The sequence below is a fragment of the Ptiloglossa arizonensis genome, chromosome 3, assembly GCF_051014685.1.
Source record: "Ptiloglossa arizonensis isolate GNS036 chromosome 3, iyPtiAriz1_principal, whole genome shotgun sequence".
NCBI classification, from domain to species: domain Eukaryota; kingdom Metazoa; phylum Arthropoda; class Insecta; order Hymenoptera; family Colletidae; genus Ptiloglossa; species Ptiloglossa arizonensis.
Genome location: NC_135050.1, coordinates 26,184,326 through 26,202,815, shown reverse-complemented (window position 1 = coordinate 26,202,815; position 18,490 = coordinate 26,184,326). Strand labels below are relative to the sequence as shown.

The 18,490-nt window shown below is 41.9% G+C and overlaps 1 protein-coding gene across 1 annotated transcript in view; it reads left to right on the top strand.

Annotated features, from left to right (window-relative positions):
- The window catches only part of Btk29a (tyrosine-protein kinase Btk29A), a 361,771-nt gene that overhangs the window by 35,592 nt on the left and 307,689 nt on the right, over positions 1–18,490 (top strand). Inside the window, exon 4 of the mRNA XM_076307587.1 lies at positions 11,047–11,346. Coding sequence (XP_076163702.1) covers positions 11,047–11,346 — 300 coding nt within the window. The remainder of the gene's footprint in view (positions 1–11,046; positions 11,347–18,490) is intronic.

Genomic DNA, 18,490 nt, shown 5'->3' with positions numbered 1-18,490 from the left:
AAGGATAATTATCTTTCGCGAACGAGGCTCAAAGGATGATTTTGTCGAAAGAAAATAAAAAAAAAGGGTTAGTAGCTCCGTACGAATATTATTCGAGGTACTTCTGCGCGGGAAGTCACCTAGTATCATTTATCGAGGACTTCGTTCTCTAGGGATAATTATCTTTCGTACGATTTCACGAATGAGGCTCAAAGGATGATTTTGTCGAAAGAAAATAAAAAAAAAAGGATAGAAGCTTCTTACGAAAATTATTCGAGGTATTTTTGCGCGCGAAGTCACCTAGTATCATTTATCGTGTACTTTGGTCTTTACGGATAATTATCTTTCGCGAACGAGGCTCAAAGGATGATTTTGTCAAAAGAAAATAAAAGAAAAGAATAGTAGCTTCTTACGAAAATTATTCGAGGTATTTCTGCACGCGAAGTCACCTTGTATCATTTATCGAGGACTCTGTTTTATAAGGATAATTATCTTTTGTACGATTTCACAAACGAGTCTCAAAGTATGATTTTCTCGAAAGAAAATAAAAAAAAAAGGAAAGAAGCTTCGTACGAAAATTATTCGAGGTATTTCTGCGCGTGAAGTCACCTTGTATCATTTATCGAGGACTTCGTTCTCTAGGGATAATTATCTTTTGTACGATGAACGATTCTCGCGAACGAACAATAGTAAAGTTTTGCGCTTCCAATTATTCACGTATCGAGTTGGTTCGACGGCTCGTCTTTTCGCGGTGGATTGTTAATCAAAGTTTCTGTTCCGTGAAGTAACGATGCTCGCGTTAACGCAAGAAATTGCGTTTCTCTAACGCGTCGAGCGAAGATGGACCGAAACTTTCCGCCGAAAATTACACCGCAAAGTTCCTCGACTGGTTCTCGGTTTACGTCCATGACGCATGGGCGTTTGATACTCTATTCGTTGACTTGGAGGAAGTATTCCAGTTACCATTCAGCAATTCCCGAAGCGTCGCGTAACTGTTCTCGAAGTCGAATAAATGGCTCACGAACGAGGACATTCGACATTTATATATATTTTAACGAAAGAAAATTAATCGATACAGATTCCTGAAGAAAATTCGATCGAGAAGAAGAACACGTAGAACCCTTGCCAATCTTGAGATTTTGATGAAATCGCTCCACGAAATACCTGTTTTTTTTTTATAAATTGGTTATGTTATTCTGATGTAAAAAAAGCGATTTCAATCAATCAAGTGGTAAAGAAGTTTCTTTTGTTGCAAAGAATGAGCAAAATTGTATGTAAATACATAAGGAGCATTTTATTTTAATACAAATTATAAACATGACTAAAAATTCAATTTAGCATAGTTTCTATGTAAAAACAAGGGGTCAGTCGAACAATTTGACTCGATTCAAACTTCTTTTTATAATTATTCAATTATTAACGAGGTTTTTGGCTACAATATTGGTGAACAATTATTGAAATGGACAACTAACGGTTTACGATTAATTTCACTGTCTGCGAAAATAGAGAAAAGAAAGTCGATAAGCTCTCGGGTAATCAGTTTTCAAGGTTAGTCGTTCCTGCGTCGATTTGCGGGCATATAAATGTTCTTCGTGTTCGAGAGACCTGGATACGTATTTGTACAGTAAAAGAGGGTTAACCGAAGTTCGGATCATCCGAAGCCATTTTTCTTTCAGAAATATGGAACGCTGTTACAGAACTCGACGCGAAACTTACTCGCGTATCGGTTCACCGAAGTTGATTCGTGCGCGGGAAGAGAGACAAGATGAGAGGGAAATAGAAGAGAGAGAGAGAGAGAGAGAGAGAGAGAGAGAGAGAGAGAGAGAGAGAGAGAGAGAGTCGGTGTCAGAAATCGCGGGAATCGATCGACGATATCGCTGACGTATCTCGATTCCTGGCTCCCAGCGATTGATTTGTCGCCGCCCGAGAAACGCTCGAACTTTTAACGAGTTTCCCAAGAATTTCGTTCGACGTAGGATCGACTATTATTCGTGCACGTGCACCACACGGAAATAGAATCTTCGAGTTCTTCCGGTACCCGTGTCAATCGTCTCGAGACAGCTTTGGATTAAAAAAATCGATTTTCTTTGTTCGTTGCGTCTTTTTCGAAAATATTGGGCAATCGAACGAATTATCATCGGTTTACAGTTTCTTATAATAATTTAATTCTCCATTGAAATTTACCTTTTTCTTTCTTCGTTGCATCTTTTTCGAAAGACTCGAGTACCGAAAGTATCATCATCGATTCACAGTTTCGTATAATAATTTAATTCTTCATTGAAATTTACGTTTTTCTTTCTTCGTTGCATCTTTTTCGAAAGACTCGAGTACCGAAAGTATCATCATCGATTCACAATTTTGTATAATAATTTAATTCTTCATCGAGATTTACCGAATGCGGTTATACCATACAATGGTATCTGTAGTTGTGGTCGATTTATATTCTATTATATTCATATATTCAATATCCGGGGTGGGGGGGATGTTCTCTATTTTTCAAACAGTTATACAGTAGTATCTGTAAGTTGTCGGTGATTTATACTCCGTTTTCAATGTCCGGGGAGAGTTTTTTATTTCAGAACAATCTCGCGAAGATTGTACCCGAACTCGAGATATCGACAACGTTGGAGAACTTCGAAACGAACTCCGTAAATGCTCCAACACTGTTCACGATTCGTTTTCGTCTCGTATCCGGAAAATCGATATCGTAAACATTCTTTCGAGAAAAAGATAATACCTCGTCGAATCGCACCGCACAAATGTGTATCTTAATTTTCATTCCGCATTGACCATGTGTCATCCTCCCGGAAGAACTCTTAACGTTTGTCACGAGACAAACTCCGTAAATGCTCCAACACTGTTCACGATTCGTTTTCGTCTCGTATCCGGAAAATCGATATCGTAAACATTCTTTCGAGAAAAAGATAATACCTCGTCGAATCGCACCGCACAAATGTGTATCTTAATTTTCATTCCGCACTGACCATGTATCATCCTCCCGGAAGTACTCTTAACGTTTGTCACGAGACACCGGACTCTCGATATTCGCGGAGCTTAAGTTCCATCGCCTCCGTCCTCGTTTTCCTTCTCTGGTATATTTCAATTTCATTTCCAAGAAAATATTCTCGCTTTGCTTTCTTTCTGGCCCATTTGCCGATACAGATTCTCCCACGGGGATACTTCCAACTTCCGCGAGTAGTTCCCTGTGTATTATTTTCCGCGAAAAGTCTATCCGCGGATTCGGGGAAAGACACCATTTTTCAAGAGCTGCGTTCTCGATTCTCCAACGACTCGTTGCCCCGGTGTTACGTTAGAAAGTTTATTTTTCCCACTGTTTCAATTTGTTTTTTTTTTTTTGTTTTTTTTTCTCTCGTGTAACGCATCGATACGCGTTTCCTGTAGGGCGTTAAAAAATCGCGCGATTCGAGCTGGAAAACGATGCACAGCACGGTCCGCGAAGCCGCGGTGAAATCGAGTCCGCGAGCTCTACGTAAACTGCCCAGCGAAAAAACGAACAATGGATTTCGAATTTTCTTCCTGGCCGCGGTGATATTTGACGTTATTTGGTTCGATTGTTTCGAGGTCCCCTTTTTTTTCACGTTTCGTGTCTCACTGTAGGGGAACGACCATACGGACAATATTTTAATTTCATTCGCACACTTATCGCGATGGAATAATACAATCCATCGATCATTGTGTCTCGTTTATTCCATTATCGAGCGCCACGTCGTTCCGATTTGTCCATTTGGAAAATATTAATTTTTCGGGATTCCACGATATTCGTATAAAATTCCCGGATGAAATATCCTCGAAATTCCAGCCTCGTGTAAACGATACTCACCTTTATTTACTCCCGCGCGAGTAATTGTCGTCTAGGCGTTTTACAAAAATGTTTCAAAATGGACCGTTTCGGAAGTACCACCGAATTTATCGATTCGGATATCGAATTATCTCTTCTGCGAGATACAATTATCGTAATACGTATTTGTAAACGCCCGCGGTAAGAAGGATATTGTATATCTAATATTAAAAATTATATATAGAATAAAGATACTGAAAATAGAATTTTTAAATGTACCGTCTCCGAACGATCCAATCCGTCTTTCGGGATACCCTGTATGTGCAATGTCCATCCTATCGTACCTTTCGAATTGCATAATTCAGCTGTCTGTAGAATTCATTGACCCACGAATGCTAATGAGGCGATTAACTACGTTGCTTCAGCCGTGAATTTCGACGCAGTACGGTTTAGCCGAATCAGAAAAGAGTCTGGGGCCAGACGGAACGCGGATAATTAGAGAACGAGCGGGGATAAAGAGGAATAAGCAGAACTAGACTACTTTGCACTTTCGTAGGGAGCCGCTACGGGCTGTCATGTACAATAGTTCTCGTCGATATTGTCTACCCGACAAATTGCTCGGGGCTGATATCGATCGAGGCCTTTTAAACTACTGGAATTTTTCCCCGCGACGCGGTCGAATGCATATGCATGCACCGGAGAGTTTCCGTCGCGAAGTCAACGTTAATAAAGATTAATTGCATCGATGAACGGATTTTCCTGTTTTATCTTTTTTTCTCTCTCTCCTCCCTCCCCCCTCGGCCCTCTTTTCTTTCGTAAACGCGATTCTAACGAGGTTTTTCAACAACGCGCTCTTTAAACGTACGTACGTTCGGTTTTCATAATATTAATGCTTCGATACGAATCGTTCCTTCCTCCGCGACCTGCCTGTTTCCATTCTCGACGTTTTTACGGATGAAAATTCATCACGGCACGGTTTACATTATACATCCGCTTTTGATCCGATTATACCGATAATGGCCACCGAGAATTAAAGACGATCGCGGTTCGATGGATCGTTAACGAGCGCGGCGCGGGGCGTTAAATGGAATCGCGTGTGTTAATTGGCAAAGCTCATTAGCGTCACGATCCGAAATTCTATAACATTTGGCCGCGTGGAGCTCGGCCCGCGAAAAACGATCGATTCAATTCACCGTTTTCGGCGACGCGCGCCCGAATATTCCCTGATACGTTTATCGTCGGTTATAACAATTTACGACGATACCGGAAGATTTTGTGTTTCGAGCTCTTTACGGTAAATTAAAAGAGAAATATTGCGTACGTTCGGTTCCACGCGGAAAGTAGTGGCCGTTCGAGGTCGCCGAGCGGTTACCCCCACTCTCTCGTTTGGCTCCGCCCATCGCTCGGCTCCTCCCACCGCTTCACCGCGCCCCGCGCCGCACGCGCTTACACCGACACCGTATCAGTCGCAGTGACTAACTTTCGTTCCCATGCAGTTATCCCCCACGAATCAAATGCAAACACACTTTAACTTCGACGTTCGTACTCCCGAGTATTCGTTTCTCCTACGAACGAGACATCCGCGAGAATAATCCGCGCGGTGAGAACCAATCGAATATAACTTTCGAGCGGACGAATGCAACGCGTCGAAACTTGTTTATCACTCTTTTCGCCAAGTTAAATTGTCTCAGCGGTCGAATGGAAGCTCGTTTCGACGGCTCCCGCATAATTCTCGTCGAAAGATCCAATTATCGGTACGGGCTCCGCGAATATTTTCCGTGAGCATGGTTTAATTCGTTTCTTTGAAGACGAACGACGTCAATTCTAAAAAAGAAAAAAAGGAAAAAAAAAAGAAGGGGGGAGTTCCCGATTCATGCGACACCGTGGTGGTGCTCTCCGTCGCATACATTTGAAATGTTGCCGCAGCATTCTCTTCAAGATGATCATTGCCGCGCGCAAGAAGCTTGAATAGCCTTTCATGTGTTCCGAGGAGCAGCCACTTCTCGTTCTCGAGTGCACATGTAAAACGTCCCTCCGGCTCGTAAGACTTCCACGGGTCAGAAGTTCCGTTGATAGTCCCCTGCATATAATATTTATTATCCGCTCTAATTTCTTTCTAGTTTAACTCGTTAAAAATGAAATCCTCGTCTCGAAGTATGAGAAACATTTGCTTCCACCTAGAAATCCCCATCGATGCATCGGTAGTTTCATTGATAGTCCCGTGCATATAATATTTATTATCCGCTCTAATTTCTTTCTAGTTTAACTCGTTAAAAATTAAATCCTCCCCGTCTCGAAGTTCGAGAGACGTTCGCGTCCATTTGGAAATCCCCATCGAAGCATCTACACGTGAATACGGATTACTATACATCGAGGTAATAAGTAACGAAAGATAACGGTGTTTGCAAAGAGCAAGCGTTCAAGAGATATACAGATACGTTTTATTTGCGATCGTAAATAATCTTCGGACAAGCGTAAATGTTTGCCCGGATTGTATCGGTAATTGGTAATTCTGCGACGGTACGTATCGTCCGTGTTGTATTGTGTTCTGGTCACGGGATCAACTTGTTGAATTCGGAGATTCTTCGTGTTTTGAATTTTCGTTCGGTCGAGTAGACTTTTTCGGCGAGTATCGATTCACCAGTGGAGTATTTTCGTTGAAAGTATTGGACGACCGAAACGTTGAACCGTGTAAGTCTAACCGGAAGATCGGATCGAATAAATCCGATCGAAATATCGGACGTGGAAAACTTGATAGAATCGAACGAATTCTATTGGTCACTGTGAACCGTGTACGTTTAATTAGAAAGGATAAATTGTGCACACCTAGTCGTAGATTGCGACAGAGAAAGCAATCGCGTAGATCTGAACTAAAGATTACTATTAGACGGATCTGAGACAAATCGATAATATCGTTTGGAATCAATACGTTGTACGATAGAAAGTTGCTTTAGATCTTAAGTTAAGTTCGTATTACGTTCTGTTTCTAATCGTACGACTCTTGTGACGTGTTATCGTCTTTCTATCGTTAATCGGGCTGATCGTATCCGCAAGCGGAGCGTCTGACCCGCGCAACACTTACTCTACTTTCAACGAGCACCTACTGTGCGTTGCTGGAAAGTTGACAAGCGATAGGAATGCGGATACGATTGGTTGCAGCGAATCGACCACATCTATACGCCCACGCATTCTTAATGACGGTGTATTACTGGCCGAAAGGGTTACATCTATTACCAATTTCGTCGCCCAACAAAGAGAGAGGACTCGTCGAACCTTTCGTTACGAGAAATTGGAACTAATCAATGAAATAATCCGTATCGAAAGTAAAAATAAATCGTACGATTAATTCTTAACGTCACGCTTTTCGTTTCAATATTCCACGTATTCTATCATTGTAACGAGACATGATATTCGATCTCTAGAAAAATTAAACTAAAATCAAGAGTCGCTTCTCGAGCGCAAAAGGTTAAAGGTAGAATCTACATAGAGTCAGCGAGATATTCTCCTTGCCTCTGTTTCGTTAATCTTCTTTCCAGCAACGTGTAGTACTGTATACTGTTGATAAGAACTCACGCGGAAGGATTAAACTAAATTGGCGATTGAGAGTCGCCTCTCGACTGCAAAAGGTTAAAGGTAGAATCTAGATAGAGTCAGCGAGATATTCTCCTTGCCTCTGTTTCGTTAATCTTCTTTCCAGCAACGCGTAGTACTGTGCACGATTGACAAGAAGTCACGCGGAAGGATTAAACTAAATTGGCGATTGAGAGTCGCCTCTCGACTGCAAAAGGTTAAAGGTAGAATCTAGATAGAGTCAGCGAGATATTCTCCTTGCCTCTGTTTTGTTAATCTTCTTTCCAGCAACGTGTACTACTGTGCACGGTTGATAAGAAGTCACGCGGAAGGATTAAACTAAATTGGCGATTGAGAGTCGCTTCTCGACTGCAAAAGGTTAAAGGTAGAATCTAGATAGAGTCAGCGAGAGATTCTCCTTGCCTCTGTCCCGTTAATCGTCTATTCAGCAACGCGTAGTACTGTGCACGGTTGACAAGAAGTCACGCGGGTGGAATGCGGGTCTAATTGGCCGTACTGCAAGGGACACGCCCCGTGGCGTGTTATTGGCCGACGCGCGCGCACCAATTGGATCGAGCGACGAAGAAAGCAGTCGAGGCGTGCCCCTGTGCCACCTCGGAGGACATCTTGCGAGTCGCGCACAGTACACACGGTGGAACTTTTAAACTGCAACTTAAACATCCATCCGAACGTATCGTAACGATCAATTCAGAGTCACGAAAGCAAGAAAAAAAGAAATTTTTTAACCTGAAAATTCACATCGGACGCAATATCGGGGTCAAAGTGCTCGGTCTCGGAACAGATTGTTCGTTATTTATCTATTCGGCCCTAATATTTCTTTCAGCGCGATTATTACAGTTCCTTCCTTCCTTCCTTTCGTCGGATCGCATTTTAACGAGCCACTCGGATTAATTAATTTTTAGCCGTCCTGTTGGCAGGTATCGTTCCCTCTTGACCCGCTATCCCGCGACCGAAATTGGGCCGGGTTTCACCGTGGGAAGAATTCTCGTTTGTGCACACCGCTTCAAAAGCGATACACCGGAACATCGTAATAAGAATGAATTCTCGGAGCTTCCCTCTGGAGCGCCTTAAAGCGCCTTGAGGAATCTCGGCCATTTATCGTCGTGTTATTCGGTTTCGTGGTCCTCGAATGGGGCTTTCAAAGTTCGGACGGTGAATTCTGACGGGTAGGGGGAAAAGAAGAAAAAAAAAGAACGTTTCTCCGCCGAGCGCGTAAAACTACCGGCGAAAAAGCAAGCTTTTCGCGAGGAACGAGAAAACGTCGACGGAAAAAGGCTCGCCCGGAGACACGGTTCCTCGACGAACTGTCCCACGAAGTATTAAACGCGTCGGTTTCGTTTCGCGTCGGCCACGATCGCGCGACAAAAATGGCGCGAAGGTAAAAAAAAAATTTTTGCTCGAAAAAAATGGCGCGAAAGTAGAAAAATTTTTTGCTCGACAAAATGACGTGACGGTAGAACAAAGTTTTTGCTCGAAAAAAATGGCGCGAAGGTAAAACAAATTTTTTGCTCGAAGAAAAATGGCGCGAAGGTAAAATAAATTTTTTGCTTGAAAAAAATGGCGTGAAAGTAGAAAAATTCTTTGCTCGAAAAAATGGCGCGAAGGTTAACAAAATTTTTTGCTGTCAAAAAAAATGGCGCAAAGGTAGAAACAATTTTTTGCTCGAAAAAATGGCGCGAAGGTAAAACAATATTTTGCTCAAAAAAAATATGGCGCGAAGGTAAAAACAATTTTTTGCTCGAAAAAAATGGCGCGAAGGTAGAACAGATTTTTTGCTCGAAAAATATGACGCGAGTATAAATTGAGTAAAATTTTTCGAGCGATTTTTCGATCAATTTTCGGAAGTATCGGAACGAAATAATTAATTCCGAAGTCAAAATTACCAAGCTGTTCGTTGACCGTTCCGAGTCAATTTACCCGAGTATTAATTTGTCAACAGAGCCCTCCCCTCTCGTTTCCGTGAGCAGAGCGATACCTCGAATCGTTAAAATTGATATTGAACGTATATTGACACGAAGAGCGATTCAAACGAGAGGGATAGATCTTTGAACGATTTTCATTTTACGAACCGTCGAGTTTACAGCTCCGTTTGTAACTATTAGTGCACCGTGTGTATTTTTCGTGAAAAAGTGTGAGAATCGTTGCGAGGAATATAAATAGTTGTCGCGTGTAATAATAATCCACGAACAATCGAGAAACGACGGAAAAGACATTTGTAGAGTTGCAGGGTTGAATTCGTAGTTGCAGTAAATAAATAAATACACGATAGATAGATATGTACGTGTATGTGAAATAAATACGTAAATAAATGTGTATGCCGAATACATTGACAGATAAATAAATAAATATTACACGTTGAACGAGACGGTGAAAAAAAACGCGGGATAGGTAATTTGTCAAATAAATACTGCATCGTGAGCGGTGTAACCCCGGAGTGAATAAATTGGTCGTTGTCGCGGAAACAAATAACAAATGGCGTTTCAGTGTCCCCCTCTCGCACCTCCGATAAAGCTAGCGATAGTTATCGGTTCGTTTCGATGGATTCTGCAGTTCAGAGAGAAACCGTTCGCGTTTCACCGTTTCGTATACGGGTTTTCATTTCGCGGTACTTGTATTTACAATCGTTCTCGGTGAATTCTTCTCGGTTATTAGTCAAGCGCAACTTTTTCCATTGAGAAGGCGCTCTTCTTTGCTTCCAGTATTTTAATTTCGCGGGAATCTTTGCTTCCAAGATATAATAGTAAGCCGAATCCCATGTGTAAGGAGTGGGAAGCGTAACGGGTGTATCTATTGTATTGGTATGTACCAGGTAAAATGGTATACTTAACTATTGGTACACCAGGTATAAGGGTATATTTAACTATTGGTGTACGAGGTGTAATAGTATATTTAAGTACTGATATATCAGGTATAACGGTGTGCCTGATTGCTGGTATATTAAATATAACAGTATACCTAATTACTGGTGTACTAGATATGGCAGTGTACTTAACTGTTGGTATACTAGATATAGCAGTATAATATATCAGGTATAGTAATATACCTAACTATTGGTATAATATATCAAGGTATAATAGTATATTCAACTATTGGTATAATAATTGGTAAAATATGTCAGGTGTAATAGTATACCTAACTATTAGTATATCAGGTACAAGGTACAACGGTACACCTAACTACAATACAATAGGAACACCCGTTACTTCCCCCACTCCACTTATTCTGCCTTCCCCCACTCCACTTATTCTGCCTTCCCCCACTCCACTTATTCTGCCTTCCCCCACTCCACTTATTATGCCTTCCCCCACTCCACTTATTCTGCCTTCCCCCACTCCTTACACATGGTACCCGCCTTACTTTTCCAGCCACGCCAATACAATGTTACTTCGAAATCCTCGAGCTTCATCTTTCCCCCACTCCGGGCCCCGTTCACTCCTCGCTTATTTTCGTCATTTTGCACGCCATTTTGGTCTCGTTGCCTCGAGTTCCCGCGAGTGAAATCTCTACTCGTTCCGCGGATAATTTCAACTCCGAGCGGGAATTTACATAAATTTGAACGCGTATCGCTCTAGTCTCGGTACCCTTTGCCTTCGAAAAATATCGAATCCGTGTGGACGATCCACCGATTGCTTCGCGCAGCGTCGATAATTTTGGATCGCTGGTGTTTTTGTTCACAGTGTGCAGCGAGAATCCAGGGCTGAGCGGTCGTTATCACGCCGGATTGTGGAGTGGAAAACGTTGGTCCTGCTGCCGTTTGTCGACACGTTCCGCGGAGGGCTGCGATACTTGCAGTTCCTGGTCCTCTAAGCCGTTAAACACAACGAACCCGTCCTCGACGTCCACTTCTAGCTTCACCTCGGCACCCGGGAGCACCATCGCCACATCCACCACGGCCGCTATCACCGATCGACCGCAGACGACCAACTCCGAGGCCAATAACAATCCCATCGTTCATTCTCAGGCTCGCTCGACAATCGGTTCGTACGGATTACCATTTTATTTCGCTTACACTAAACGCTTCTCTTTCAGTTGATTTCGGGCCCCACGTTACCGTCAACGTGTTATCAATCGTTGATTTCGGTCCTGAAGTATGTGTCAACGTGATATCAACCGTTGATTTCGGTCCCATGTTTCTGTCAACATGTTATCAACCGTAGATTTCGGTCCCCACATCTCCATCAACATGTTATCAACCGTAGATTTCGGTCTCCACGTCTCCATCAACGTGTTATCAGTCCAGTCGTTACTTTGATCCTCAAGTCTCTGTCAACGCGACATCAACCGTAGATTTCGGTCCCCACGGCTTTGTCAACATGTTATTAGGCCAGTCGTTGATTTCGGTCTACACGTCACTATTAACATGTTATTAGTCGTTGATTTCGGTCCTACGTCACTGTCAACATGTTATCAACCGTAGATTTCGGTCCCCATGTCTTCGTCAACGTGTTATCAACCGTAGATTTCGGTCTCCACGTCTCCATCAACGTGTTATCAGTTCAGTCGTTATTTTCGGTCCCATATCACTCTCAATGTGTTATCAACCGTAGATTTCGGTCCCCACGTTACTGTCAACATGTTATCAACCGTTGATTTCGGTCCCCAGATTTCTATCAATAACGTTCTCAACCGTAGATTTCGGTCTACACATCACTCTCAACGAGTTATCAGTCGTTGATATCGGTCCCACGTCTCCGTCAACATGTAATCAGTCATTGATTTCGGTCCCCAGATTTCTATCAATAACGTTATCAACCGTAGATTTCGGCCTCCACGTCACTGTCAACGTGTTATCATTCCAGACGTTGATTTCGGTCCCCACGTTACTGTCAACATGTTATCAACCGTAGATTTCGGTCCCCATGTTACTGTCAACATGTTATCAATCGTTGATTTCGGTCCCCAGATTTCTATCAATAACGTTATCAACCGTAGATTTCGGCATCAACATGTTATCAACCGTAAATTTCGGTCCCACGTCACTCTCACCATGTTATCAACCGTAGATTTCGGTCCCCACGTCCCCATCAACGTGTTATCAACAGTAGATTTCGGTCCCCACGTCAACCTGTTACCAACCAACGAACGCACGAGCTACACGCCGATACGCCCGTAGATTAAATCGATCGAGTAATTTATCGGAGATCGTTTTCGCACACTAATTGCGTTTAATGCGGCAGCAAATCGGATTTGCATTGTATTATTACGATAAGATCGGTGAAATAGTGAAGATTCCCACGAGAGTGAAATAAGTTTATTGAAATTACCATGTACTTCGAACTATCGTCATTCTTTTGTTCTTTAATTATTATTTCGCTCGTCGCGTGGCTCACCGACTGATTCGTATCGCCGATTTGTTCGTCCATTGACTCTTTCTTTCATATTCGCTAAGAAAAATTGCTGTCGGTAAGTACAGCGTTTGAACGGTTACTCTAAAATCGTTGCAACAATTTTGATCCCTCAAAGGTAAATCTTAGCAACGAAAATGAGCTTCCAGGGAAATGGAGAGCTTAATCGGTATTCGGAGACGTTCGTTCGCTTTAACTCGATTCGATTCAATGGTTCACTCGATTCACCGAAACGCAATAAGCGAACGCAAGAGCAGTTCGTTAGCTTTCGTGTATCGTTATCAATCGTGTGATCTACGGAGGGAACGATATCTTAAATTTTCATTCCCTTTTTACATTTTTCCACGCAATAATCTAAACCTGCGAAGAATTTGAGCTCGAACCGACCGGTCCGTTGTGTCCATCCGCTTGATTCACAACCGGTAAGTAATGCGTTAAGATCGCGTCAACTCGATAGGTTATCAGCGGACACATTTGGACCGTACGAGATAAACGGTATAAATCGGGTATCTCGTGCTGCTTGTATCGGTTCACATTTCCACCACTGTTGCGTTATACGTTGCTCCGATGGATTTACAATCGTATTCGATCGTTGGTCAACGTTGCTCGAAAATTGTCTAAAACGTTGAATTTCTTTCGTATCGATCGCGCACAGAGACCTTCGAACGAGACTTGTTTAACAGGGATTGGGACATTGTTGGAGATCATTGGATACAATATTTAGGGTGTACGAAATTTCTCTCGGTTCGAGAGCGGAAAGTTTTCGTGCTCCTGTCAGAGATGATCGATCACGATTTTCATTTCGTGAGCTGATTAATGAAAAAGTGGAAGGGACCGTTCGAGATGTATTCGGTAGCTAAACACTACCGCAACATCAACAGAGACACTAACTTCAACATAGTCCGAAACAATCTTCTACGGTTTGTTAATTGATTAATCGACCGATTGAAAGGTCGTGATCGACGATCGATCATACGTGACAACATGGCTAACTTTAGTGGACAACAGTGTGATAGTCACTGGTATCGGTACATTGTAGCTTCGTGTGCTCTTAAGAGAACCTAAACCGAGAGAAAGAAAGAATTTTATCCGTAAGAATATTTGTTATTACGATAGAAGAGTACATCTGGGTCGTGTGCATCTTTCCAAGGTACACGTGTCGGTATCGATCGTCCCTGAAAGATCAAAGTAAAACGAATAGGCTTTCTATTTTTCATCGCGACAGGCCGGCCAGAAAGGAGGAAAAAATCTCTCGCAAAAGCGTACGAAGCGATCGATAATTAGACAGGAGGATATTAAAAAGTGAAAATAAAAATGTCAAAGGCGTTGATCGATTCACGACAGGTTTATCTGTTAGCTTCTACGGAGATTCGCGGAGCCGATTATCGGAGATTAATATTTTATTCACCAGCGTGATAATATTTATCAAACGGTGACAAATAGTCATAGTGTATCGAATTCTTCAATTTGCGATTTTTCTTGAGCGTTCGATAATTCGATAACTTGAACGTTATAAATCAATATACGGATTTACGCTATACGCTCTCTTTCAGTTGATTTCGGTCCCCATTGTCACTGTCAACGGGTTATCAATCGTAGAGTTCAGTCTTCGTGTAACTGTCAATGTGTTATCGGTTCAACCGTTGATTTCGGTCCTCCGTTACTATCGACATGTTATCAGTTGTTGATTTTGGTCCCCACGTCACTGATAACACGTTATCGGTCGTTGATTTCGGTCCCCACATTTCTGTCAATGTGTTATCAACCGTAGATTTCGGTCTTTGTGTTACTGTCAATGTGTTATCAGTCCAGTCGTCGATTTCAGTTTCCTGTCACTGTCAACATGTTATCAGCCGTTAATTTCGGTCCCCATTGTCACTGTCAACATGTTATCAGCCATTGATTTCGGTCCCCATTGTCACTGTCAATGTGTTATCAACCGTAGATTTCGGTCCCCACGTTTTCGTCAACGTGTAATCAACCGTAGATTTCGGTCCCCGTGTCTCCATCAACATGTTACTAGTCCAGCCGTTGATTTTGCTCCGCACGTCACTGTCAATGTGTTATCAATCGTAGATTTCGGTCTTCGTGTCACTGTCAATATGTTATCAGTCCAGTCGTTGATTTCAGTTTCCTGTCACTGTCAACGTGTTATCAGCCGTTGATTTCGCTCCACACGTCACTGTCAATGTGTTATCAACCGTAGATTTCGGTCCCCATTCTCACTGTCAATGTGTTATCAGCCATTGATTTCGGTCCCCATTGTCACTGTCAATGTGTTATCAACCGTAGATTTCGGTCCCCGCGTCTCCATCAACGTGTTATCAACCGTAGATTTCGGTCCCCGCTTCTCCATCAACATGTTACCAGTCCAGTCGTTATTTTCGGTCCCATGTCACTGTCAACGTGTTATCAGTCGTTGATTTCCCTCCGCACGTCACTGTCAATATATTATCAATCGTAGATTTCGGTCCCTCATGGCATCTCCGCGCAAGAAGAGGAATTCGAACTTCCCGCTCGAGACCGTTACTGATCCCGTTTCAATTTTACGATACGGCGATCGTTCATCCAGACGAGGTACCAAGACCCTAAAAGCGCACGTAATCGCTCAGAAGCGTGGAAATTTCCCGACGCGTCATCTTCCAAGAGTCCTAAAACCCTCGCGCGATTAGGCGATCGGGAATGTCGATAATTCGGACGGGCCCGTTTGGAAAATAACCCGCGAGACGAGCGTACCCCGTAAATGCATCTACGCGTTCTCTCGCTCGTTTCGAAAATACAACCAGTTCCCTCGCGCTGTTCCAACAAAGGTGTAAATGTTCGAGAGTACGCGTCGAAAGGGTTCTTCGTTCCAGGTTGGTTAAATATGCAACGGGAGTTCCGCTCTTTGCTATATTTCACAAACTTCGCAGTCGCTACGTTTCGACGACGCTAACGAAGCCATTTCTTGCACGTTTCCTGGCCGTTTATTATTTCTTTATTTCCTTTTTTTCTTCTCCTTCTACTTCTTCTTCTTCTCCAGCCGTTTTTCTCTTCTCCGGATCAGCGGACGGAGTAACGCCGGTTGCACTTAATTAATCCCGCGAGTGGAAACGTTGTTGGAATTATCGCGAGTTTTACGTTCAATCTTAGTCGTAGTTTCTTACCAGGTCGGACTTCGCGCTGTGTTTCGGCCTTACGGAACCATTCGTCTCCTTTTCCGTTTAAATGTTAGCGAGCGCGGGCGTAATTTCGGGACAAACTCCCGGTTATAAACGGTCGCGGTAGTTAATGTTAGATTCGGCCAGGGGGCCCGCCAACGGCCTCCAAATTTTCCTCAGTTTCTGTGCAACGTGTTGCTTGCATTTTCGTCCCGGAGGACGACTGAAAATTTGTTGTTTCCTGGCTGGGAACTTTATAACGTTGTAACCGTGCTGGAGGAAGAGTGGTCGATTGTGTTTAATTAAGGAAAGATGTATTTGAACGTGGCTAAATATGGTAGATTTTTACATAATGTATTGGAAGTTTTAATTGTCATTTGTTGATTACCAATTTTTAGCTGTAGAAATCATGGTGAAGGAGAGTTGTCAATTGTGTTTAATTAAGGAAAGATCTATTATATTTGAACGTGTCTACATATAGTAGATTGTTACATAATGTATTGGAAGTTTTAATTGTCATTTGTTGATTTTCAATTTTTAGTTGTAGAAATCATGGTGGAAGGAGAGTTGTCAATTGTGTTTAATTAAGGAAAGATCTATTTGAATGTGTCAAAATATAGTAGATTTTTACATAATGTATTGGAAGTTTTAATTGTCATTTGTTGATTTCCAATTTTTAGCTGTAGAAATCATGGCGAAGGAAGAGTAGCCAATGGTATTTAATTAAGGAAAGATCTATTTGATTTTGACATTGTATCTAAATATGGTAGATCGTTATGAAATGACTTGAAAGTTATAATTGTCATTTGCTGATTCTCAATGTTTAGCTGTAGAAATCATGGTGGAAGGAGAGTTATCAATGGTGTTTAATTAAGGAAAGATCTATTTGAATATATATAAATATGGTAAATTGTTACATAATGCATTGGAAGTTTTAATTGTCATTAGTCGACTCTCAGTTTTTAGCTGTAGAAATCATGGTGGAAAGAGAGTGGTCAATGGTATTTAATTAGAGAAAGATATCTTTCAATACAAATACTAGATTCTCCGCTGGAAAATATTTTGCAATTTTGTCAATTATAAATTGACTCAGTATCGAGCTTTCGACAGTCAACTCTCAACTCTAACACAATACGTTTGTAAGACACGACGTTCAATATCCATAAGCCTACAAAAATAATTATACCCAATCCGGACCATCGATTGCCCAAGAATACGATAATTTCACAATAATAGATAATTACGTGGATCGAAAGACACTGTTGAACATTTTGCGATTATCGTGCACGTAATTATGAAAACGATTTGTGCGGAGAGTGGAACGTGGTCCATACGGGATTGGACGCGTTAATTCTCGATTCTCGACTCGTAAGAAACGAAGGGTATTGGCAGGTAGCGGAAGCGAGCGCGTTAATTCGATTAGAAAAAAACGACAGACGCAATTGGCCGGTACGCCGAGCACAAATAGAAGATCTCGGGTACGTGCACACTGGGACCAACGTGTAATTAACCGACTACCCCGTTTTACCCCGTTAAACATATATTGGGTTGCGATAATGAACACATCCTGTTCAAAATCGATCGATATTCTATTTGCGATCGCATTATCTTTCGTATTAATCAAGAATATATATATCTATCTATCCTATTCTTTTGTCGAGCTCGATGAAAGACTTATGCCACAGAAAAGTTTGAAGTCTATTTTGCAATTTAATATTATCGGTCCTTTTCTTTATACGCGTATATTACGCATCGAGTACTTTAATCGAGGGACAATATTTTGACGTTGTATTTGTTGCTTCTCGAACCACGAATCACACCAGTCGCAACCTCCATTTTTAAATACGCGATTCTGTGGATTTTAGTGTCGTTCTTTTAAGGCAATGAAGAGGTCGAGCGGTAGAGGGGGTAACGAAACACTGTGGTGGGGATACGGCCGCTCGATGACCTTGAACGGCCGAATTATTTCGCGTCGACGAAGAAAGATATCGAGAACCGTCCTACAGGTGTTACGTTCGTGGAAAATAATCTCGTAAAAAAGTATCCTACTCGTAATATACTCGTTTAACGCAACTGATGAATGTACGGTTCGAATTTCTCTTTCTTTATTTCTACCGTAGGGTTTGTATTTACCAAACCTCACGTGGATAAAGGTTCAGAGGTACGAGAAGCAAAGGAACTCCTTTAACATTGATAAGTTTATTTAAAATAAAAGTTAAGGCTCACGATGCTTTTAGAATCCTCGCTGGACCAATCTTTCGCTATCTATATTCTTCTCACGCATTCGTTCCATTTTATTCTAATTCTTAAACATACTCATTCGATGCATTTGGTCAAGTTCACTCAAAATTCTTCATTCTTGCGTCGTTTTTTAATTTAATCATTCTGTCAATCTTCACTCTTTTTTCACGCTTTGGAAACACTTCACTCTCTCGTTTATCCTAAACATTCTTCACCTCTTCCTAGAACCATATCTATTTCATCGCATTCCCACACTACATTATTCATTTCAAAACCCAATTACGTTGCGTTTCTTCGTTATTGTAATCACGATCGTTGTATTCTCATTCGATGCATTTGGTCAAGTTCACTCAAAATTACTTACTCTCGCGCAGTTTTTTAATTTGAATATTGTC